The sequence below is a fragment of the Crotalus tigris genome, unplaced genomic scaffold (assembly GCF_016545835.1).
Source record: "Crotalus tigris isolate CLP2741 ecotype Arizona unplaced genomic scaffold, ASM1654583v1 scf7180000024339.11422700, whole genome shotgun sequence".
Classification (NCBI taxonomy): Eukaryota; Metazoa; Chordata; class Lepidosauria; order Squamata; family Viperidae; genus Crotalus; species Crotalus tigris.
This window is the reverse complement of record NW_024100509.1, coordinates 7,426,960-7,450,890: the sequence shown is the minus strand read 5'-3', so window position 1 is coordinate 7,450,890 and position 23,931 is coordinate 7,426,960. Positions and strand designations below refer to the sequence as shown.

At 43.4% G+C, this 23,931-nt stretch overlaps 1 protein-coding gene across 4 annotated transcripts in view; it reads left to right on the top strand.

Annotated features, from left to right (window-relative positions):
* Window positions 1-22,467, top strand: part of PRKAB2 (protein kinase AMP-activated non-catalytic subunit beta 2) — a 28,709-nt gene extending 6,242 nt beyond the window's left edge. The window contains exons 2-9 of one of the 4 annotated variants that reach the window (XM_039325913.1): window positions 1,077-1,577; window positions 3,671-3,833; window positions 4,104-4,270; window positions 9,023-9,116; window positions 20,203-20,323; window positions 20,404-20,537; window positions 21,154-21,222; window positions 21,661-22,467. In XM_039325913.1, coding sequence (XP_039181847.1) covers window positions 3,678-3,833; window positions 4,104-4,270; window positions 9,023-9,116; window positions 20,203-20,323; window positions 20,404-20,537; window positions 21,154-21,222; window positions 21,661-21,744 — 825 coding nt within the window. In that variant the 5' untranslated portion in view covers window positions 1,077-1,577; window positions 3,671-3,677 and the 3' untranslated portion in view covers window positions 21,745-22,467. Of the gene's footprint in view, window positions 1-1,076; window positions 1,605-3,670; window positions 3,834-4,103; window positions 4,271-9,022; window positions 9,117-20,202; window positions 20,324-20,403; window positions 20,538-21,153; window positions 21,223-21,660 lie in introns of all 4 variants that reach the window. The other 3 variants (XM_039325912.1, XM_039325914.1, XM_039325916.1) reach the window with 3 other exon arrangements.
* Window positions 22,468-23,931: the final 1,464 nt, after the last annotated feature.

Genomic DNA, 23,931 nt, shown 5'->3' with positions numbered 1-23,931 from the left:
ATAAATTGTTTATAGAATGACATTTATCCTTATTTGGAGCATAAACAACGCTATAGTTTTAATTCCATGTAAATTAAATTCTCCCCAAATAAATCTGCCATGTTCCTCAGTTAGTGCAAGTTTTGGATTTAGTTGAGGATTAATATTCAAATCAACTTCATTTCTCTTTTTAATATTTGCTGAAATAAATTATTCTCCCAAGTATAGGTCAAATATACACCTTTTTTTCTAATACGAGAGTCTTGTAGGCAAATAATTTCTTGCTTTAACTTTTTGAAAAAATATTTTTCTCCTTTTGAGGAGCATTGCTCCAGTTATATTCCATGTTAAATATTTGTAATCTATAACCACTTCAAAAAATTAGAAAAACTGAAACCTATAGCACCTAATTCATTATATTTTTCTAATTCCTGTTAATGTGTTGTGAAGTTCCTTCTGAGAGCTCCATTTCCTCCATTTCTCTTTTGTTTTTGTAACGAATTTTCACCTGAACAGAATTCAATCTGAATTTTTGCTGTTTAAAAGTAAAATAGTTTCTTCCAATTTATCACATTGACATATTTTTTCTGTTTACATTTTTCAACCAAATAGGAGTATTTTTTTGTCTTACACAAAGTTCTGATGGGAATCTCTTTCCAAATAATTAAATCAATATTATCAATTTTCAATCTTATATTAAAATGCTGCTGCAAAACCTGGTCCCTTATCTGTTTTCTCACAAAATGCACTAAGACAGGGCTTTTCAATCTTTTCACAGATACTATCACTTTTAGGACATAATATTTGAGTACTACCAGTGCTTAGCAAAGTGTCAAAAACTTGACTAATTTTTTTTTTATTTTACTGATTAGATTTATTTGTTGTTATAGAAATGGCTAGCTTATACTATTATGGAAAAGTATAAGACTGCAGTTCAATGTTAATGCTTCATTCTACTGCAACAGAGGAAGTCGGAAGTCAATGCCTTTTCTTTTTCTCTTCTCCCCCTCTCTTTTTTTCCCTTCTTCCTCTCCATTGTGTTCTACTATTTGCTTTTGTATTTTTGTATTTTATTCTATAATCTAATATGTTACAAGCCGTTTAAAAAAAGGGAAAAAGTACTGGTTTTAATTTCTTCAGTGGCGGTTCCTTTGCTGAACCTCTTCCTGCTGGGCTCTCCTTCCACAGCTTCTTCTTCCCTGTATTTTCTTCCCCTGCCTGCTGGGCTGTCTTGACACAGTTCTTCTTCCCTCTCTCTTTTTCTTCCCTGCCTGCTGGGCTTTCCTTCCACAGCTTCTTCTCTATCCCCTTCTCTTTCCCTGTTGTCTTTTTCCCCCTGCAGCTCCAGCTGTCTCTCCGTCAGGCTTCTGCGGTGCTGCCACCACTTCAGCTCACTCCCCTCCCCTGCTCATTCCCCTCCCCTGCTACATTTTGTCTAGGATGGTCGCGTACCACCTGCCAGGTGCCACCAGTTAAAAAGCCCTGCACTAAGACATCCCTAGGAATAGAAATAAAATACAAATAGAAGGTTCTGAAGAAGCTGGCAGATGGGATCTTGGAACTACTGAACAAAACCTTTCGGAGCTCCTGGAGCACAGGTGAACTGCCAGAGGATTGAAAAAGAGGTGATGTTCCAGTTTTCAAAAAAGGGGGGAAAAGTGCAACCAGGAAACTACAGATTAATCAGCTTGACATCAATACCTGGGAAAATCCTAGATAAAAATAAGCAGTGGATTTGTGAGTAGCTAGAAATGAACAAGGTAATTAATAGAAGCCAGCATGGCTTTGTTAAAAACAAATTGTGCCAAACAAACTTTATTGCCTTCTTTGAGAAAGTGACTAAATTAATGGATCAAGGAAATCTGTTGACATTCAGTATTTTACTTAAACTTAATTAAAGCATTCAACAAAGTAGACCACAGCCTATTTCTAGATAAGATAGAACAGTATGGGATAGACAGTACCACCACCAGATGGATTCACAATTGGTTGACCAATTGCACTCAGTGCGTGGTCTTCAATGGAACTACATCTACATGGCGGGAACGTGCAGGGCACTTCAAGATTCTGTCTTGGGCCCAGTACTCTTCAATATCTTCATAAATTATCTAGATGAGTGGATAAAGGAGGTACTCACCAAATTAGCAGATGACAGAAAGCTGGGAGGAATTGCTACCACTTTGGAAGATAGACTCAAGAATCAGAATGATCTTGACAGACTTGAACATTGGGCCTAGCTAACAAGATGCAGCTTGGTGATGAGAAAAGGTCCTGTACTTAGGCAGAAAAAAACAAATGCAAAGGTATAGAATAGTCAGTACCTGGCTCAACCGTAATAACTGAGAGGAATTGGGATGTCCTAGTAGTATAAGCCAGCAGTGTGCTGCAGCTGCCAAAAATGTTCTAGGCTCCATCAATTGAGGGATAGCCTCAAGATCATGAGAAGTGATAATACCTCTTTACACTGCACTAGTGAAGCCACATCTGGATACTGTATCCAATCCAAAAAAAAAAAAAAAAGTCGAGATCCTAGAAAGTGCAGCAAAGACCAACAAAGATGATAAGGAGTCTAGAGGCTAAATGAATAGTTCAGGAAACTAGCTATGTCTAGCCTAATGAAGAGGATGATTAGAGATTACATGATAGCACCTGTGCTATCACACAAAAGGAGGTGGACCTATTCTCCAAAGAACCTGGGGCGGTAGGATAAGAAGCAATGGGTGGAAGTTTATTAAAGAGAGATCTAACTTGTAACTAAGAAGAAATTTCCTGACAGTAACAACAATTAATCAATGGAACAGCTTGCCTCCCAGAGTTGTGGGTGCCCCATTGCTGGAGGTTTTTGAGAAAACAATTGTCCATTTGTCTGGGATGGTATATGGTCTCCTGCCTTTGGCAGGAGATTGGACTGGAAGACCTCCAAAGTCTCTTCCAGCCTTATAATTCCTTTCCATTCTGTTCTAAGAATAGTGGAATTGAATGTCTGGTTACATAAGTAAATCTCAGATTTGGTTCAAGGAGCATAGTCTGAGTTAACTGATTGGTGAAATGCTGGCATGGGTTTGAGCAACACCCTTTAAGGATTCAGAGATAATGGAACAGGTTGAATGACAGGGCAACCCATGTGATCAAGAAATGTATGAAGAGAGAAGGAAGAAACTAGATATGTTCAGTTTTGAGAAGAGATGGGTGATGATGAATATGATAGGATTCTTCAAATAACCTGAATGAATTAGAAGAATGGGATTCCAACCCAACGTTAGAAAAAATTTCAAAATGGTAACACCAGTTTGGCAATAGAACCAGTTATCTTGGGAGATAGTGGACTTCTCTTTATACAGTATAGTGTCTTAAAGGAGAGTCCAGACATCTCTCTGGAATATTTTAATTTGGATTCCTGGAGTGAATAGGGATTAAATTTGCTGCTTAATAGTCTCCTTCCTGCTCAATAACTTTATTATTGTCATGAATTTTGCAATTCTGTTACTGATTTTGCAAGTCTGTTGATTGCTGCATTTTTTTTTATTTTTTTTATTTTTGCATTCCTTCCCATGGCTGAAGGAACATATTGTCTACCCACCATCTGTAAGAAAATGCAGTACTCTTCTCTGGCTTTGGAAATACAAGCCTACATTATGTCTGTGACAATTGTAAATGGCCCTAATTCTTTTCTTTTGCTGCCTTCTTGCAGTGGAGCCATGGGGAACACTACAAGTGAAAGGATATCAGGGGAACGCCACAGTTCCAAGATTCACCGCTCAGAGGGAGCCATCCACCATGCCAAAGATCATTCACACAAGATCATGGTTGGCAGCACTGATGACCCCAACATCTTCAGCACCCATGAATCTAAGGTACAGTATTTAGATTATGTTTTTTATTATTTTCAAACGTTAGCACTTGTTCTGATATACACAGTTATGGTTTTGATTATAATAATGATTTATGACATAATTGGCCATTTTATGACCCTTAGGCAATTCTCTAGATTTCTCTTCTTTATAATACTTAAAATAACTTGGAAAAGTGCTCACTCATCACTTAATTATTCCTAAAGCTAGGAAATAGGATTCCAGTTTTCAGGAAGACTTAGACAAGATATAACTCTTGCCCTCTTTCTACAGCTTCCTGGAGAAAAAGAGTTTGTATCATGGCACCATGACTTGGATGAGTCAGTTAAACCATCCCAGCAGGCTCGTCCCACAGTTATCCGCTGGACAGATGGAGGCAAAGAAGTTTTCATTTCAGGCTCTTTCAACAATTGGAGTGCTAAGATTCCTCTCATTAAGAGGTGAAACAGGGTAGTGTGTGATTTTTATATAAAAAAAACTCTGCTCAACATTTTTTATGGAGAGGGGGCCTTGTTTGATCCTTATTCTACACAGGGCAAGAAGCATTGGTTAAATATTTTAAGCCCAACTAAGGCTAAAATGCACTGTTTTCATGTGGAAATTCTGAAATGAATCAGGTATCAGAAATGGAGGATTCCTTTTATATTCCTAAATATAAAAGAACATCTTTTTAATGGAGCAGATCCATGCATTCTGGATCTGAATGAAAAACATGTCTATATGAAAAAAAATATGCCTGAATCATCTTCCATACTGTTACTCATTGTGGGCTCCAAGAATCTCACAGAAACTAGACTAGGCTAGCTTATAAAGCAGCAAATTATGAACATTAATTATGTATCAATCTGTTTTCTAAAAAAATGCTGAATGAGATTTTAATCTATTTCATCTTAACATCAGGTCAGGATAAGGGTATTTTTGTTGAGAATAAGGGGAAAATAGAGCTATAGTTCTCTATTGGCTTACAGGACAATATTAGGTTCCATGAAGTCAAATACAACTTCTGTTATCCACCACAAAGGAACTCAGTATCTTTCACTCTGACTTGTCTATTTTATTTTATTTCGTTTTATTTATTAAACTTTTATGCCACCCATTTTCCCTATAAGGTGACTCTAGGCTGCTTACAATACAGCTCTACATAGATAAGAGAACTTGTAAGCTCCAAATTAACTTTCTGGCTTTAAAACTAATGCTATGTGAAAAGTGTTAAATGTTTTGTCAGATTTTGTTTTTTTCATTCTCTCCCCTTTTCAAACATCTTGTTAGTGTCCCCAGCAGCAAATCCTTACAGCCAGAAAATAGGAATGTTTCCAGTATTCTGCAGGGAAACAGCCCTGTGTTCTCACACAGAAGAACTGTATGATACAAAGATATAGTTGATACATAGTGATTCTACAAGCAAAGGAATATTCAGATTCTTTCTAAAAAATGGAATGCCTCTGTATGTACTGACACTTTGACAGCATTCTAGATTCAGAATTAGAGAATGCAGCATAACAGTGATAGATATTGCAGTGATTAGACTGCTGTTTCAAGCTTCACTAAATTAGGGAGAAATTGTCTTCATTAACTAGCTTGAATAATATCCATGAACAATTTTGAAATGTGGCAAATGAAATATTTCTCTGAATATTTCAATATCCAAGTCAGTACTTTTTACCTTATTGCACTGGTACCATTCTTGTATGCTTCAGTTTGAAGTTGACACAATCATGAAAAACATGGATACCATTTCAAATTATTTTCTACAGTGTTGTCATTTTTATTAAGCAATAACATTTGAAACTTACAGTGGTGAATCTTATGTGAATCCTTTTCTTTTTAAAAAGATGCTGCTTTACAAAGAAATAAAAAATATGACTTATAAATAGAGAAATTGATGAACATCATCTTTGGCCTAGTATTTCTTTTGAAGTGCCATAACTTATATTGCCATGTGTGTTGCAATATTGCCCTGAAGAATCCCGTTTTTAAAATGTTGATAGAGTATGAGTCTAGTTGATAAGAACAAGTCGGAAGTGTAAAGATTTAGCAATTAAGGATGAATGCTGGTCTTTTGAAAATCTGTTCTGTTCTCCTGTTCCCAAATCTATCCAGCTCTCTGTTTGATATTGGTAGGGAAAGAAGTACAAGTATGGGAAGTGGTTGTAAATGAGGCAGAAAGTTGTGTGATGGATATGTTAGTCCTCCCATCTTGATTAGGACTGTCTAGACATAGTTTCTTCTGGTTGAAGGTGAGTTCAGATGGTTAAGACAAACTCCTTGCAGTTGGGCATCTGGGAGATTTCTGGGTCAATGCAGATTGGTTGTTGGTTAACAGGTTAGAGCATCCCCAGTCTCATTTACATTTCTCTTCCAATCCTTACCCAGAATGGCCCAGTTTCACTTGACCTACTCAAATCTCAGTCTAAAGGGATTATTTGGTTACTTTCTCTGTTTACAATTTATTTCTTGAGAAACTCTGTTTAAATCAGCTCCATAGGATTGGAGGGAATCTTGGAGGTCATCTAATCCCCCACCACAGGGAGGCGGAACTGATTAGGTGGTTCCGCCCCAGGCGTTTAATGGACCCGGAGGGGTTCCAAATAGCGCTTGGGGGTTTTCCTGATTCCCTCCTCCACGAACCGGCTGAGTCCTTGGTCGCTGCTGGGAATAAGGCGGCATTAGGGGTGTTAGACCGGATCGCGCCTTTGCGACCTCTCCGTGATTGTGGATCCCGGAGGGCACCTTGGTTTACCGAGGAGCTACAGGAGATGAAGCGTCAGAAGAGACGTCTAGAGCGACGCTGGAGGGCTAGTAACTCCGAATCCGACCGGACAATTTTAAGAGCCTGTATTAGGACTTATTTAGTGGCGATACGAGCGGCAAAATGTTCGCATTTTTCCGCACTTATTGCGTCTGCAGAATCTCGCCCCGCCGCCCTGTTTAGGGTGACCTGTTCCCTACTTAACGTTCAGGAAGCCGGGGAGCTCTTACAGGGTAGGGCGGAAGAATTTGTGCAGTTCCTATCAGACAAAATCGCTCGGATTCGGACAGACCTAGACTCCGATTGGGCAGGGCCTTCTGAGATGACCGGGGCAGGTCTTAGCCCAGTTTTATGGGATGAATTTGAGTCTGTGACCACTGAGGATGTTGACAGAGCGGTGGGAGCGATGAGTGCCTCCACTTGTTTATTGGACCCGTGTCCTTCCTGGTTGGTCTCGGCCGCCAAGGAGGTGACACGAGGCTGGCTCCAGGTGTTGATCAACGCTTCGTTGAGGAAGGGGTCTTTCCCGCAATCCTTGAAGGAAGCGGTTGTGAGGCCCCTTCTCAAGAAGCCTACCCTGGACCTGGCTGACTTAAATAACTTCTGTCCAGTCTCCAATCTCCCCTTTTTGGGGAAGGTTGTAGAGAGAGTGGTGATGCTCCAGTTCCGACGGTCTCTGGATGAAGCGGATTACCTAGACCCTTTTCAATCTGGCTTCAGGCCCGGCTTCAGCACAGAAACTGCTTTGGTCGCGCTGATGGATGATCTCTGGCGGGCCCGAGACAGGGGTTATTCCTCTGTCTTGGTGCTACTTGACTTCTGAGCGGCTTTTGATACCATCGATCATGGTATCCTTTTGCGACAACTTAAAGGGGTGGGAGTGGGAGGCACCGTTTTACGGTGGTTCTCCTACCTCTCTGGCCGGTTGGAATCGGTATTGGTGGGGGGCAGAGGTCAACCCCGAGGCCCCTTGAATGCGGCGTGCCGCAGGGGTCGGTCCTCTCCCCCCTCCTATTTAACATTTACATGAAGCTGCTGGGTAAGATCATCAGACAGCACGGGGTGAGGTTTCATCAGTATGCTGATGATACCCAGCTATATATCTCCTCCCCGAGCTCTCTCAGTGAAGTGGCTGATATGATGGGCCGTTGCCTTGAAGCCGTGAGGGTCTGGATGGGGGTTAACAGACTTAGGCTCAATCCTGACAAGACCGAGTGGCTTTGGATGTTGCCTCCCAAGGATCATGTTAACTGTCCAGTGTTGACTCTAGCAGGGGAAAACATACCCCCTTCGGAGCGGGTTCGCAACTTGGGTGTCCTCCTTGATCCACAGCTGAATTTGGAACATCATTTGACGGCTGTGGCTGGGAGGACCTTTGCACAAGTTCGTCTGTTGCACCAGTTGCAACCCTACCTGGACTGGGAGGCTCTCCTTACAGTCACTCATGCCCTTGTCACCTCACGTCTGGACTACTGCAACGTGCTCTACATGGGGCTACCCTTGAAAAGTATTCGGAGACTACAGTTGGTCCAGAATGCAGCCGCGCGAGTGATAGTGGGTGCTCCTCGGTACACCCACGTTACACCTATCCTCCGTGAGCTGCACTGGTTGCCTATTGGTCTCCGGGTCCAATGGTTATTACCTTTAAAGCCCTATATGGCTCAGGGCTAGGCTATTTGCGAGACCGCCTACTACCTCATAGTTCCCTTCATCCGGTTAGATCCCACAGGCTGGGCCTCCTTCAGGTCCCGTCGGCCAAGCAGTGCCATTTGGTGGGGCCGCGGGGGAGGGCTTTCTCTGTGATGGCGCCCACGTCTTGGAACCAGCTCCCCCCGGAGATTAGGACCGCTCCCACCCTGTTGGTTTTCCGCAAGCTGCTTAAGACCTGGCTTTTCCAGCAGGCCTGGGGTTTATAAAATCTGACCCCTGGATGACTGTTATTGTATTGTTTGTTTTGTCATGTTATATGGTGTTTTTATTGTTAGCCACCTGGAGTCCTGCGGGAGTGGGGCAGTTTATAAATTTTAAAAATAAATAAATAAATAAATAATCCAACTGCCTTCCTTCTGCAAGAATCCTCATTCTATCTTGGAGAAAAGGCCACCCAGTCTTTTCTTGAAAGCACCTATAACTTCAGGAGGGCTGAGTGGTCCACTGCATAATTGTCCTCATAGTCCAGAAAGCGAATATTTCCATTTTCACCAGTTTGGTAGATTTCCTTTAAGTTCATTCATGGAAACTTTCATGAAGTAGCTGTGCATATTCCTTTTGAAACAGTTGAAGCTGCTTAAACCAATCTTTATCTTTTCTTTTGGCTGAGTTTGTCTATGGCTGAGCCTGTCTCATTGAATTTATCCAAACCAGGCAAAAGAGTTAAGATAGGCCACTTTCTTGCAGGTATATATGTGCTGTGTTTTCTCACTGTGGATCACTCTCCTTTCAGCCATAATGACTTCGTTGCTATTCTGGATCTTCCTGAAGGCGAACACCAGTACAAGTTCTTTGTAGATGGCCAGTGGGTTCATGATCCCTCTGAGGTAATTCCATTTTCTTCTATCTGTCTTCACCCTGATGGCTGAGAGGCCCGGCAAAGTATGAGTGTGGATTAGGTAAGATTTGGCACCTCACAGGCATCCTGCCATCAAAGGCTGAAGGGGTGGGAGGATGGAAGGGCAATAAAGCTATGCGTGTACATGATGGGAAATAGGAAGGGGGGGAATGACAGGTAATAAAGACCAGAGCAGTCTGGATCCAGTTTGTACCAGCATCCCAAGGCCAGACACCCTGAGAAAATATGTGGATTACCCCAAACAACTCAGCATTCTCAAAATATTTTCGCTGGAAACACTGGTCACAGAGTTAGGGATGGGTTGCAGGTGAACCTTTCTGTATCTTGTGAGCACGGGAAAATTCAGAGCTAGCCTGAATTTACTACAGCTAACACCTGATGTCAACGCTGCAAATATTGTATATTCTTGCTTTTGACAATATGTAGAATTATCTGGTAATTATGGGGTTAATACAGAGCAGATGGGGGGGTTGGGAGTAAAGCCCGGGAAAGAAAGAGGAAGAAAACATTTGACCTTCACACTAATTGGATAATGTGAGATATGACGGCTAATTTAGGGAGGGAACATGCTGATAATTTAACTGCTCAGAGGAAGAGAACATAGATCCTAGCATCCCTCCGTTCTGCCTGTGCCGACATTTTGTAACAATAAAAGACTTTTGGGAAAATAAATGCCTGGAAGTTCTTTGGAATGTTTCATTAGTCGGAACCACAACACCTAAAGTAAAAGACCCTTTTACTTTAACCAAATGAAGTTGAGGGTCTTTCTTTCCTAAGGGATCAGATTGGGGCAGGTCTGACAGGCTAGCTCTGAAGTTGTGATCAACCCAGAGAGGAAAACGCCTCTATCATGGGGACCATGCAAATGATGTCGGCTCAAGGGAGCAACCAAGAAGAGATCAAAGCCTGGGGAGAGACATCCTTGAAACCCCCTCCTGGAGAGCTGGATCTATCCAAGTGGCTGGGACCCAAATGGTCCCTCAGGGTCGTAAAAAAGGAAGAATGGGAAGACAAACCCATGGGAGTGACATTTGCTCATGGGGGCCATGGTAACTGCCGGTGAGTGACGCAAGTGGAGCTGGAAGAACTGAAGGAAGAATCAAACACAGGTGAGCTGGAGCGAGAGGACTTGAGCTGGAGCATGTCAGAAAGTTCCTGAGGGGGACTTTTGGTAACTTTAAAGCATGGGAAGCCCTAGCTTGGACAGCACATCCCACTGACCAGCCACGGCAAGCAATGGGGCAATTATCTCTGCCACTGTGATGCCAGCAGCAGCAAGCTTCCCAGTAGCAGCAACTGCCCCAGCACCTGGCTCTGCAGCTCAACCTGCACAGGATGCAGGAGTAGTGCCAGCAAGGTGGAGAGGATGCAAGACACCAGCTCTGGGAGTAAAGTTCATTGGAGACCCCAAGCAGTTAGGGTTCTTCCTGGCGCAGGTCTGGACATACATGCAAGAATATGATCCAGAAATAGGCACTGAAGGGGCTAAGGCAGGGGTATCAAACTGCCGACCCACAGGCCAGATGCGTCATCTGAAATCATGCCTACCCTATTGCCGGCAATGGAAAAAAAGTCACATGATGTTGCAAGTTTGACAGCCCTGGGGTAAGGTGTGTTCCATGACCATGGCATTGGAGGCAGAATGGGACCTTTAGGTTCTCAACATTGGCCGCATCCACTTCACCTTCAATCCCCCGCCTCAGCCCATTTACAGCCAGCTTTCCTCCTCTACTGGCCCTCCCCCAGTGATTCTCCCTGGGCCCCTGGGTCCTCCACCCTTTGGCCTGGCCCATTCACCCAGACACCCTTTGTCCCAGGTGTTTCGCTTCAGCCGCCAGCCAGTGGTGGAAGGCAGCAACGATTGTGCTGAGAAGAGCGACCATGGGGGCTATGAGTGGGATGCATTTGTGACAGCTTATAGGAGAGAGCAAGATCTGCAGAGGGGGGCAGGCAAATACTGCTTGCGTGCAGCTTCTGGCAGGGCGGGCGGCAGCAGGGAAACAGTGTGTGTGGCTTCTAGTGGTGCCTGGAGTGCACTGCTGGAAACTGCATGCAATCAGCATCTGCCTGTCATGCTCCCCCAGGTCTTGCCCTCTCCTATAACCTGTCACCAGCATCCCCCTCATGGCACCCTCGGTCGCCCTTTCCAGTGTCGTCATTGCCCCCTGATTGGATGGGGCTTCTTGTCCTGTGGAGTGAAACACCTAGGACAAAGTGTGTCTGAGTGAATAGGCCAGGCCGAAGGGTGAGGGGTAGGGGGCCAGGGGCTCATTGGCCAGGGAGAATTGCCAGCGGAGGGCCAGCAGAGGAGGAAACCTGGCTATGAATGAGCTGAGGGAGATGGCTGGAAGTGAAGTGGGTGTGGCCAATGGTGGGAGCCTAAAGGTCCTAGACTCCTGAATCGATGGTCACCTTCCACAATGACACCCCAGAGTCGAGAAACTTCAATCATTTCATGGCTGCACTTCAGAAGAGCTTCAAAGACTCCTTAGCCTATTGCAAAGCCAGAGACTACATAAAGACCATCAGCCAAGGGTGCAGGGGAATGGCTGAGTATACCCAGGAGTTTTGCGGCATGGCCTGCCAACTAACTGACTGGCCAGAAGACATCTTGATCAGATGCTTCCGAGATGGATTAAGCAACAAGGTCTACAGCACCTGTATTTCCAGAGGAGCCCACCTCACCCTCCATTGATTTTAGGTCCTAGCTAGCAGAGGAAATGGAAATTGACCTGGCTGAATCCAAATATTGACAGAGCCATTGTGTGGAGAAGATCCCTCCCTGAAAAGAAAGAGGCTCTGAAACCGCCGCAATACAAGCAGACCTCACACCAATGATCTACTGGCTGTTTTAGGGGTGGGAAGGAGGGGCACCAAGCTGCTGATTGTTGAGCTGCATGCTCAGAAAGGATCCTGCCAAAAAATTGGCAAAACCACCCTCCACAAATCCATGAGACCGCCCAAAGGGTGTAGAAGTCATAGAGTTCACCTCATCCCCCAAAGATAGTGGGAGAACTCCGACTACCCGGTGGACAGCCCAATGGAAAATTAATCAAACTACAATGATGATCCCTTGGTAAGTCGCCCGGTCAGCCCAGTAACCATCCCCGTAGTACTAGTGATTTGATCTTCGAGGTGCAAAGGGAGTCTAGTAGCTCTCTTGGACTCAAGGTGCACCAGATGCCTGGTCAACTCTGCCCTGGTCGAGAAATTGGGCATGAGACTCAAACAACTTAAAGTGCCCATAGCTTTTTGCCAGCTGGGCAGCTCAGTGGCAGGGGGAATATCAGTAACATTTATCACCTAGCCAATAGAAATGAGGAGGGGCACACACAGAGAGACCCTGGGTTTATCATGGCCGCTGGCATGGAGAGGCCCCTTATGTTAGGATTGTCTTAGCTTCTGAAATAGAACTCCTATGTCAACTGGGCTGCTAAAGACTCAGCGGAAGGGATGAAGGGGGTGAGGAGAAGGGCTGTCAAAAGCCTAGCCCTAAGTAGCAGCAAGTGAAACCAAAAAGGGAAATGGGAGCAACTGCCAAAGAGTGGCCCCAAGGTGACCCTCGGATCCCCAAAGAGTACCTGGACTTATGGGATGTCTTCAGTGAGGAATTGTGGACTTTCATAGACAAAAACCTGAAGCATGGGTTCATCCAACCCACCAGACCAAGGGTGGTTGCCCCAGTACTGATTAGGGAAAAGAAGGTTGGGTTCCTTAATCTGTGCATGGACTATTATGGGCTTAATACTCTGTGTATAGAAAATGTTTACCCACTCTCCATCATAGCAATAGCACTTAGACTTACTGTATATACCGCTTGCCCTCTCTAAGGAATTTACAGAGTCAGCATATTGCCTCCAACAATCTGGGTCCTCATTTTACCGACCTCAGAAGGATGAAAGGCTGAGTCAACCTTGAACTGGTGAGAATCGAACTGCTGAACTGCAGGCAGCCAGCAGGCAGCAGAAGTAGCCTGCAGTACCACTGCACCACCATAGCTCTAGGCTGCACTCATGAAGAACATATTTGACTTGTTATTTGGCCAAGGGGAAGGTCTTCACCAAGTTGCAGGAGGTGCACTATTGAGTGAGGATCAATCCATGGTTCAGGTTTTTGTTTATAAAAGTCCGCAATTCTTTCAATTCCTTAGGGGCCATGGAATACAGTTTAGGTTTGGGTAGTTTGGCCCCAATAGGATTTCTGTGACACAGTCAGTTGGCTAGTGGGGTGGGAGTGCATCTGACCCCTTCTCAGTGAAGCCATGCCATAAGTATCAGCACTCCTTGGGGATCCGAGGGTTACACTGGAGCCAATCTTTGGCAGCTACTCCCTTTTCTGTTTCGCCTGCTGCAACTTTGTAGCAGGTTTTTGACAGCCCTTTTCCTCTCCCCGTTCATAATCAGCAAGTCTGATTTTTAGCAGCCCCCTCCTCCAGTTCACAAAGAGGTTCAATTTCTGGAGCCAAGACAGTCCTAACACAAGTGGCCTTTCCATTCCAGGGGCTATGTCAATTCTGCTAACATCGGATGTTCTTGCTTTGACAACAGATGGAAATGCAGCCATTTTTCTCTATTGCTTTTAGAGTTAGTTGATGCTGGGAGGGGGAATGTGGATGAGAGTCCAGCTAGTCATAATAATATTAACTCAGCCTTGGGAACCCAAGGTCACTGGGCCCAGAGTTGATAGAGTTTTGGAGAGCTGGGGAGAACGTCCGCGCTTCAAGCTAATTGGGGAATGTGATTTATGACTGTTTATTGGAGGAGGGAATTGTGCTTTGTTACTTTGTATCCAGGGGAGGGGAATTTAGTTTTTGTTTAGACTACGTAGTGCCGATACTTTGTTTCTCGAATAAAAGATTCTTTAAGGTAAACAATGCCTTGAAGTTCTTTTGAAGAATTTCATCTGTCGGAACCATGACAGGGCTACAATGAAGCTCAGGGTCTCTGTGTATGTACCCATCCTCCTCTGTTGGATCGGTAACAAATGTCGCTGCCCCGTACCACTGAGCCATCTAGCTGGCAAAAAGCTATGGACGCTTTAAGCTGTTTGAGTCTCATGTCCAGTTTCTTGACCAGGACAGGGTTGATCAAGAATCAGTTGCACCCTGGGTTTCGTCGCTGCGGCAAGGCAGGCACAGGGAAACAGGGGTCTGATTCTCGCACCCAATTTCTTCCTGCTGGAGGTCCAAAAAGGACCAAAAGTCGCCCCGTAAAGGTGACAGACCAAGAGGGGACCCTTGTCGATCACTGGAAGGCAGTAGCCAACCCGCTTGATCCAAGGAACCCTGGGGACCGGCAGGAGAAAGACTGGCTGCTGACCATCAGAGGAAAAGTAATTCTAACAAAGTGTGAGCAACACATTGGACCTAGATGAGACTATTTTTCTTCTACGATCATAAAACCTGTTCTGGAAAAAAGCATCCAAAAGTAACAAGATCCCCAGAACTAAAGGAAGGAGGGGGGTTTACTCCTCCCTCCAGAATAAAAGCGGTGGTTTCAGTTTTTGTGGGGGAAAATAGAGAAGTCTACAATATCATTGTGGATATAAGAGAGAGAAACAGAAAAAAAGAAAGTTTGGGGAGCTTTAATATTTTTAAACCTTTTTATATTTCTATTGGAGATTATCAGAGCTAAACTTTTTTAAAACTACTGGAAAATTACAAAATGGGCATCTAGTGACATCTAGTGGCAAGAGAAAAGAACTATACTAAACCTATCATAAACCTTATCTATATTTTGTCTGGACTTAGAGATAAAAGACTACTATACTTAGAGAGACATGATCTACAACTTGGGTGGCATGCCTTCCTATGGTATGGGAAGAATAAAATACACAGATACTTTCAATATCATTTTATAAGAAATGCACTTTTTTTAGAATGGGGAAAAGTAAAAGCAAAAATTTACGTGAAAATACCTGGATGGCTCTCAACAGTGGAAGCGTTTGTTCACCCAAACCTAACTAACTATGAGAAAATTGTGACTTATAAAGACATTTTGAATAATGAAGGGAAATTAAAACACAGACAAGAATTAGAAGAACAGGGTATTGACCTACCATAGTGGCCATATCTGCAAATCCAAACGAGATATGAAAAAGATGTTAAAACATCTGGATTTTATAAAGAACAGACAGAATTTGACAAGATATTACTGACATCATATGAAAAATTGATTAAGAAACTTTATAAATATATGTTAAGTTTAAAGATGGAAGAGGAACAAGTTAAAGAAACAATGATAACGTGGGCAAAGATTTTTAGACATAACATAGAACTAGAAATTTGTCAAAGCCTTTGGGAAAGAAATTCTAAAATAACAAAGCGTACAAAGAAAAATATACAAAATGTCCTATAGATGGTATTTAACACCAGTGAGGTTAGTAAAAATGTTTAAAAACATATCTAGCAACTGTTGGAAATGTAAACAAAAACCAGACACCTATTACCATCTTTGCTGGACATGCACCAAAGCTAAAAAATTTTGGTCAAGAATATACATATGGTTAGAAAAAATGACAAAAAAAACATTGATTTTAAGCCAGAATTATTTTTGTTAGGCATAATTGTAGTAAATTATGAGAAAGAGTATATATATATCTAATTTTACATGTATTAACTGCAGCGAGAATTGTATTCACTCAATATTGGAAAAACGAAGATTTACCAACGGAGGAAGAGTTAATTTTTAAAAAATTAGATTGTACAGAAATGGATAGATTGAAATGGTCCTGAAATGGTGCGGCCATGAAATGGTCGAAGTTTCTCAGCTCCAAGGCATCATCATTGCAGAAGGTGACCATCCATTCAGCTGCAGTCCCCTCTAATGCCATGGTCACACAGCATACCTTAGCCTCTTTGGTGGCTAATTCTGGACCATATTCTTCCATGTATGTCCAAACATGTGTAAGGAAGACCCCCATTGCCTTTACTCCCAGGGCTGGTGAGTTGCATCCTTTCCACCTTCCTGACACTGCTCCTGCAACGGGTTCAGGCTGGGCTATGGGGCCAGGTGCTGGGGCAGTTGCAGTGGCCAAGGGGCTCTCTGCTGCTGCCATTGCGGTGGCAGAAGTAGTTGCTCTCTCGCTTGCTGTGACTGGAGTTGCCTGGTCAGTGGGATGTGTGACCTGGGCTACGGCTTCTCGAGCTTTGAGACCACCAAAAGTTCCTCTCAAGAACTTTCTGGCTTGCTCCAGCATCCAGTCCTCTTGCTTCAGCTCGCTTGTGCTCGATTCTTCCTCCAATTCCTCCAGGTCCACTCGGGTCTCTTGCTGGTAGCTGCCTCAGCCACGATGAGTGAATGTCACTCCCATGAGGTTTTTTCCCATTCTTCCTTCTTCCCAACCCCGAGGGACCATTGGGATCCTCTCCCAGCCATCTGGATAGATCCAGCCCTCCAGGAAGGGGCTTCAAGGATACTTCCCCCTGGGCCTCGATCTCTTCCTGGTCACTCCCTTGAGCCAACATCCTTTGCATAGTCCCCACGGTAAAGGCAGTTTCCTCTCTGGGTTGATCACAACTACAGAGCTGGCTTAATGTCAGACCTGCCCCAATCCAATCCCTTAGGAAAGAAAAGCCTTCAACTTCATTTGGTTAAAGCAAAGGGTTCTTTTACCAAAAGTGATGGTTGCAGTAAAGTCAAACCAGCTCTGAAATCTATGCTCGCTGGATACAAAAATAAGGTTAGATTTGCCCCCAGTCCATCCCTCCCCGTGACCAGTCTGTTTCCAGCCAACCAGATTTCGCCAAGGTGCTTTGAGAACTCTGAGATATTTGGGGTAATCCACATACTTCCCCCAGCCTCTTTTCTGGCCAGCAGTGGCCTGGGAAAGGCCTCTGATGCCAGATAGGGCCTCCGAAGGCACATGTAAGCTTCCCCCAGCCCCCGTTCTGGGCGACAGCAGCCTGGAGCCCTTTGCTGACAAAAACAGCCCCAGGGGTTCCATTCTCTTTGGCATAGGTCTTGAGGAAAGGCTTTGCCACCGTAAATGGAGGCCTGGATGCATGCATGCGTCCCTCCCAGCCTCCATTATCGGCCAGAAAGGCTTTTTGCAAAGATTGCAAAAGGCTTTGCAAATGGAGAGATGGCTTTGAAATTTCAGCCCTTACCTGCATTTGCAAAGCCTTTTGGCCGCAGTTCTCCACCAGGTCTCCATTTGCAGAGAACAGTCTAAAGCACTGTGAGATCATGCAAGATTAGTAGCAAGAGATCTCATGCCACTGATCTTGCATGATCTTGGAGTACTTTAGGCCTCCATTCTCTGCAAATACACCGAAGGCCTGGAGTAGCCAAGAAAGCGAAGGATGTCTCGATCTGTGGATACTCATGGTGAGTATCCACAGGCTTAGTGCCTAGGGAGACCCAGGGGGAGGGGAAGGGGGGGAAATAGCCAGGATGAATGTTGCAGTGCCACTGCAGTCATTCGTAAGGGTGAATGACTGCCATGGTGCTGGAACATTCGTAATTGCGGGACTTTTTTGTAAACACCAGGGGGTGCTTATCGCATAACTTCAAATGTTTGCTAAGGGAACATTCATAACTCGGTGATTACCTTTCTTTTATAGCTGGATGCTATAAAAGATGACATTGGGATGACCATGGCTGATCTGAAAGAGGCAGTGTGAGATGGGCACAGAGAATACTGATCCATAGAGTGGCTAAGGGTCAGACACAAGTGAATGACTGACAACGATGGTTAAGATCTTTAATTACTGTGAACATAAAAGGAAATTGCTTTCAGTAGGTCTGTGATAAACTGATTCAAAATGTGATTCCATATACTTCCACTGATACATGGGGGATGACATTTTTATATTTTTAAAATATTTGGCTTAGTTATTTATCTTAGTACTGTTTACAACAGGTTGATTGGTCAGCCCCTGCTCCACTTCTGCTCCTTTCCCCAACATTGCATGATTGAAATTCAGCAGTAAAAAGACCCACTTTTATGTATAATCTATAGAGTAAGAAAAGGGGAAAGGGATTCAGGAGATGGATCACCCTCATCCTCACAGTTACTTCCAGTTGAATTATGAAAAATAGGCTGAAGTTCAATGAATTTTACTGTCAATATTTTCAGACCAAACCCACCAAACTAAGGGTAGGAGTAGGACACCTCTGGAAAGTGTGGGACTAGGCCTAAGCTGCCATACCTAAAGATGAAGTGTCAGCTGCCACCTTAATGCTTGCTTGTGCTTTGCTGCTATACGGTGACAGACTGCCATGAACTATGGTGAGAGGGAGAAGGCAAGGGGAAAAATGAAAGTATGTGCTATATCTCTTCAAGATGCTGCTTCTGATTGGAAGAAGAACACAGCTGCATACCAACCTACACATGAAGTGACTGTCCTGAAAACATCTTGCTTGAACCCGATTGGTCATGGGATGGTCAGTGATGGGAGGCAGTTAAGGGAGGAAAAAGTTGAACTTAGGGATTTTGGTGTGCAATTCTCAGTTCTGGTTATGCACTATTGCAATGCACTTGACTTCTAATAAGACTATACCTTTCTCAAAAAATGGAGCCAAGGATCGTTTCTAATTAGAGGTTTAAGTGGCAGCAAATCTGACATGAAGCAAGCGCGTAAGCAGGGTAGACAAAAGTCAGGGAAAGCTCCCTTAGGGAAAGTAGAAAAGAAACCAAGTTGTTAAGGAAACAAATGAGTAAATGTGACCTGAATCAGATAAAAGAAGTTTGACTTGAACATATGGGAAACCTCTGCCCAAGTCCCATCAACAACTAGAACAAAGCAAGGACTATGGCTGATAAAAGGGATCCTGAAGTCCACCCACTCTTTGAGTTGTTTCTGAACCCAGACTTGGCAGCTTCCATCCCTCTGGTTAGTGCCTGCCAGCCTAGCTGAGGAGGTAGGTAAGTGAAGAACACACACACACACACGGACATTGTAACCAATAACATTTGCTGTTACTATATTTTAAATTCACTGGGTCTCCTTATATTCTAAAATAAGAGTCCCCATCCCCCAGACAACGGACCATTATTGATCCATTGTCTGTTAGGAAGTGGGCCCCACAAGTGGTGGGTGAGCTAGCAAAACTTCACCTGTTCATCTGCAGGATTACATGCAAAACCACATCCCTCCCTCCCCAGGTCCATGGTTTTCTTCTCAAACCAGACCCTGGTGCCAGAAAGGTTGGGGGCCACTGTTCTAAAAAACTGTTTGTGCCTCAGTGTTTGGTTGAAAGTGATTTGAGTGTGGCAATAATTCAGGGCTCTGAGTGTATGAGTGAGTGACCATAAGCCAAATCTGCCTTAACAAAAGCAAACTGCTTCCTGTCAGAATCCAATTATATTTCATCTCTAGTTATAGAAAACCCCATTTCTGCCTTCTCTGGATTCTGTCATACGATGAAGGGAAGGGGGTGAACAAAGGGGCTTTATGGCCCTCACTTCCTTCGGTACACTTCAAAGGAACTGGATGTGTGTATCACCAAAAGGGCTAACCATAACAATGGGGCTATTACCTTTCATGTAGTTTTCTCTGAAGTCTCCATCCAGCCAGCAGTAAGGAAAAGGGGGTGGGAGTGTAATGCCTGAGACTGTCGCTGGAAGTAGGGGGTGATTGGGTGGGGCTACTGGGGAACCCCTTAAAACCTTGAATGGGAGAGCTTGGACCCTAAGTCCTGTCTAGAACACCTGCAACCATTTTCTCTTAATAAAGGATGCCTGTTGGAAGAATTATTCCAAGAGTTCTGTCTTCTTAAGATGCAAAGTGGGGTGGGTACTTACACTTCCATTCCCACCTTTAATACTGAAAATTAAAGAAAACGGGCCAAAATTGTTCAATCTTGCCTCTTCTAGCTTATTGAAGAAGATGAGAAAAGTAGTCCCCATAGTGAGTTCACAGCTAAGGCATAATTTGTACTGAATTAAAACTGGTATGTATCCTTCTTCCTATTCTAGTCTGAATTATGGAGCTGGATCTAGAATGTGACCATGATCAGGACAATTCTTGTTTTGTGAGTGAAATCTCTACATGTCAAAGGTGACAACATTTGAGTTTATATAAATTCATAGTTCTGTCTTTGTTTTTTTAGCCTGTAGTGACCAGTCAGATGGGAACAATAAACAATCTGATTCATGTCAAAAAATCGGATTTTGAAGTGTTCGATGCTTTAAAAGTTGACTCCCTTGAAAGTTCAGAGACTTCCTATCGAGGTGACTTTTTTTCCACTTCTAGCATGAACAGTAAAAATGATGAGCTAGTTTCTTTACTCACACTGTTTAATTTTCAATAGAACTTTCTGGTTCCCCTCCTGGAATTTATGGCCAAGATATGTATGTATATCGGCCTGAAGAGCGATTCAAATATCCACCAATTCTTCCTCCCCATCTTCTTCAAGTCATCCTTAACAAGGATACTAATATTTCAGTGAGTAACAGTTCCTAAATGCATATCTGTAGCATTGGCTCAACTAATTCAATATGGCAGGGTTGGGGTGCTCCAGGTTACTTCAATTAAACATTGCCATCTGTCAAGACCCTGGAAACGCACCTTCTCTATCACAGTGCCTACCCTCTGGAATCTTCCCCTTGTGACCTGGATGGCCTCCACCCTACTGGTCTTTCAAAGGGCCAGAAGATGTGGCTCTTCTCCCAGGCCTAGGGCAAGAGTGAGTTAAGCCACCTTGGATTCTTTTATTTTTTCCATTCAAGTCTGGCTCTATCTTGCTCTTTTATTTCCTATTTTTGTTTTTAATTGCAATTTCTTTTTTAAAAAAAAATTATGTGTGAGTAGGCCGGTGTCACTGGGAATCAGGAGGAATACAAATTTAATAATAAGAACAAAATTATAATAATCATCTTTCCCCAAGTTTCATGATCACAAAATTCTCAAACCAGAATCTTGAAACAAGACAACCTATGCCTAACTTTGGTGATATATGTGTAAGATAATTTTTCATAAATGTCCAGACTGAAGTTATGTTTTGACAGATAATTAGTGAAAAGGAAATAGTTGCATGATGAGAGTCCTGTGTTTCTTTCAGTGTGATCCAGCCCTCTTGCCAGAGCCAAACCACGTGATGCTAAACCACCTTTATGCACTCTCCATTAAGGTAATCTAGTGTTGTCTGTTCTTACTGTACTCTACCATATCTTGCTGCACTTGTACACTTTACTCTGTCAACATAAGAATAAAAGAAATTGACTTCTTGTCCAATTCAAGATTTCAGATTTCCAAGCAGGACGGAAACCAAAATGTGAAATTCCAGTAATGCCTGAGGCTTTTAGCTTCTCTACTCCACCCCACCCCCACCCACTTGGTTTGTTTTGCTTTGGTGCCATGGATATAGCATGATTGTTTCCTCTCAGGTTTCCCAGAAGGAGCCATCTTGTATATATTTTTATTCTCCGCTCATTTTATTTTAAAAATTTGGGAGGGAGGTAGAAAATGAAATCATACATATGAAATATTTCCTAGATAATAAAATTGTGTGCATGAGTCTGTAATAATTGCTGTTCTTTTTTAGCTACTCTCGTGTTTTCTCCCATAGGATGGTGTCATGGTACTTAGTGCCACCCATCGCTACAAGAAGAAGTATGTTACCACTCTTCTTTACAAGCCTATTGGCGTCTGATTCCTGCATATCTCCGTAGAGACTCAAGGACTCTTGCTTTTTCTGGATATGCCAGAATACCAGTGGACTACCAGGATGGGTAGTCAGCTTCCTGATTATTTTATCAGACACAAGGTTTGGATGACCCAGCCCCTATTCTGATTTTTCAGCTCAATGAAGTTCATCATCTCCATTCAGGACAAACAATTTGGTAAAGCTACTGAAATCAAGTTTTGGGTGCATTATTATTATCTCATATATTGCAAACTGTGAGATTGGTTTCTTCCTGAAACAAGGAGACCTGTCTTGCAATCTTCCCTTCCACGTTCAAAAAGAAAGTCCAGTGCCACCCTCTTTTCAAATTATATGACCATTGTATACATGATGGCCGTGTGAAGCCTCCAAATAGAGACCTCTTATATTTAAATGTTAACTTCTGTGGAACAGCTCTTATTCTCAAGTATTGAAAGTTTCATTTAGTAGGAAATGAGATGATAGTTAGACAAATTTTGGCCTAGCAAAGTAGAATTGCTGTTATGTTTTCAGTATCTACTGCTGTAAAGCCTTTCCCATGTTTGTCATTCGCGGGTGCCACTTAAGTGTGATAAGGCCCAGTCCTGGACTGCGTGGGTGGCTGAACTGTACCATTCAGCAGCAGCTTCTCCTCTGTTGAGTATGCCAGTGAAAAGAAACCACAGTGTATCTTCTGAATAAATAGAAAAAAATTAAGATTTTTTATCTTTACTAAGTCACATCTCAAGGCTTATTATAGAGCAAGCAATATGAGATCAAATACGAGGAGTAAATTGTAGTTCTCCACACTTTCAGTCTTCCAAATAGAGTTACTGTCAAAAAATATTTGAAGTTCTTCATTTAAAACAACTTACCATCACCATAGTTTTAAAAGCTGCTTCCCACAGGGTTTCCCTCTTCTAGAATATGTTATCTTGCAAGGCCTCCAAGCTGATTTCAGGCTTAAAGGCTTGTCGTGGAAAAATCCAATGAAAAAAACAGGAGACAGCAACACAAAGCAATACTTCTTACTTTAAGATTCAGAGGTTTATTTCAGCAGTAATTTGGAACACACACATAAACATCACTTACATTAAAAACCCATTGCAATGAGGTCCAATGACATAGCAGTTCCAATAAGGACAGCTATAGGCCAATGGCAAATCAATCAGGTCCAGTCCCAACCTTTTTACCCTTTTTCCTCCTAAGACCGTAGACAGATGGTCAGCAATCTTACACTTTATGCTGACTTTCTGCTGAAGATAACTTTCCACGTACTTTGAAAGTGTGGCATCAGAACCATTTATTGCCCTTGAATAAGGCAGCATGAGTCATCCAGCTAGTCATCGCAACTGAGCCTCGTATAGTGGGAAGAAGGTTAGGAACTAGGATGAAACCCGATCTGTCTGTAGGAAGGGAAACGGAAGACTCTGAAGAAGAAGAGTTGTATAGGTTGGTTGTGATCATTGGGGGATATTGGGATCACACACCCCACTGTGGTTGGTGAGGTGGAATTAGAACTGTCTGGGCCTGACATTTCAGAACCCATGCCAAGAGCTTGCGAAGGGGAGAGGACTCCTCCAAGATTTGAGGTAGGGGATCAGCCTGGAGGATTATTGACCCCGGAGATCACAGAGTTAGGGGAGCCATTAAAAATGGATCGGGTTACTTCACATGGTCTGTGATCACCCATATTAGAGGAGGAGCAGTCAGTCCTGGGTACTTCTGGGGGTGGGGAGTTATGAGGGGATGGTGCCCGTGATATTGCCGAGCCTAAAATGCAGAGACCAAGGCGGGTGATACACCTGGTGAAGTGATTAACATATGATGCCCCGGGCCATAGCATAGAGAGAGAGTGATGCTTACTGTGTAATGAAGGTTGATTTGCTCCCAGATAATATAGAAGCTTAGCAGAAAGTTCCCTATTTGGGGGAACCAACTAGACTGCTTAGGTGGGGGGATTTGTAGCGGGGCTAACTGAAAGGCTTTGCAGGAGCCTGCCCAGGGAGAGGGAAGCTTGGATAGCTGCTGCCGGTTTTGGGCACGGCAGGCGTGGATCGGGCAGGAGAAAAGAAAGGGGGTGGTGGTGGCTGTGGCTGTTGTTGGAGAGAGACCAGGTGAAGTCGAAGAGGGATTAGAGGTTTTAGCTGATCCCTCTCTGTGAAGGAGAGAGTGAGAGAGAAGGTGGAATTTTAC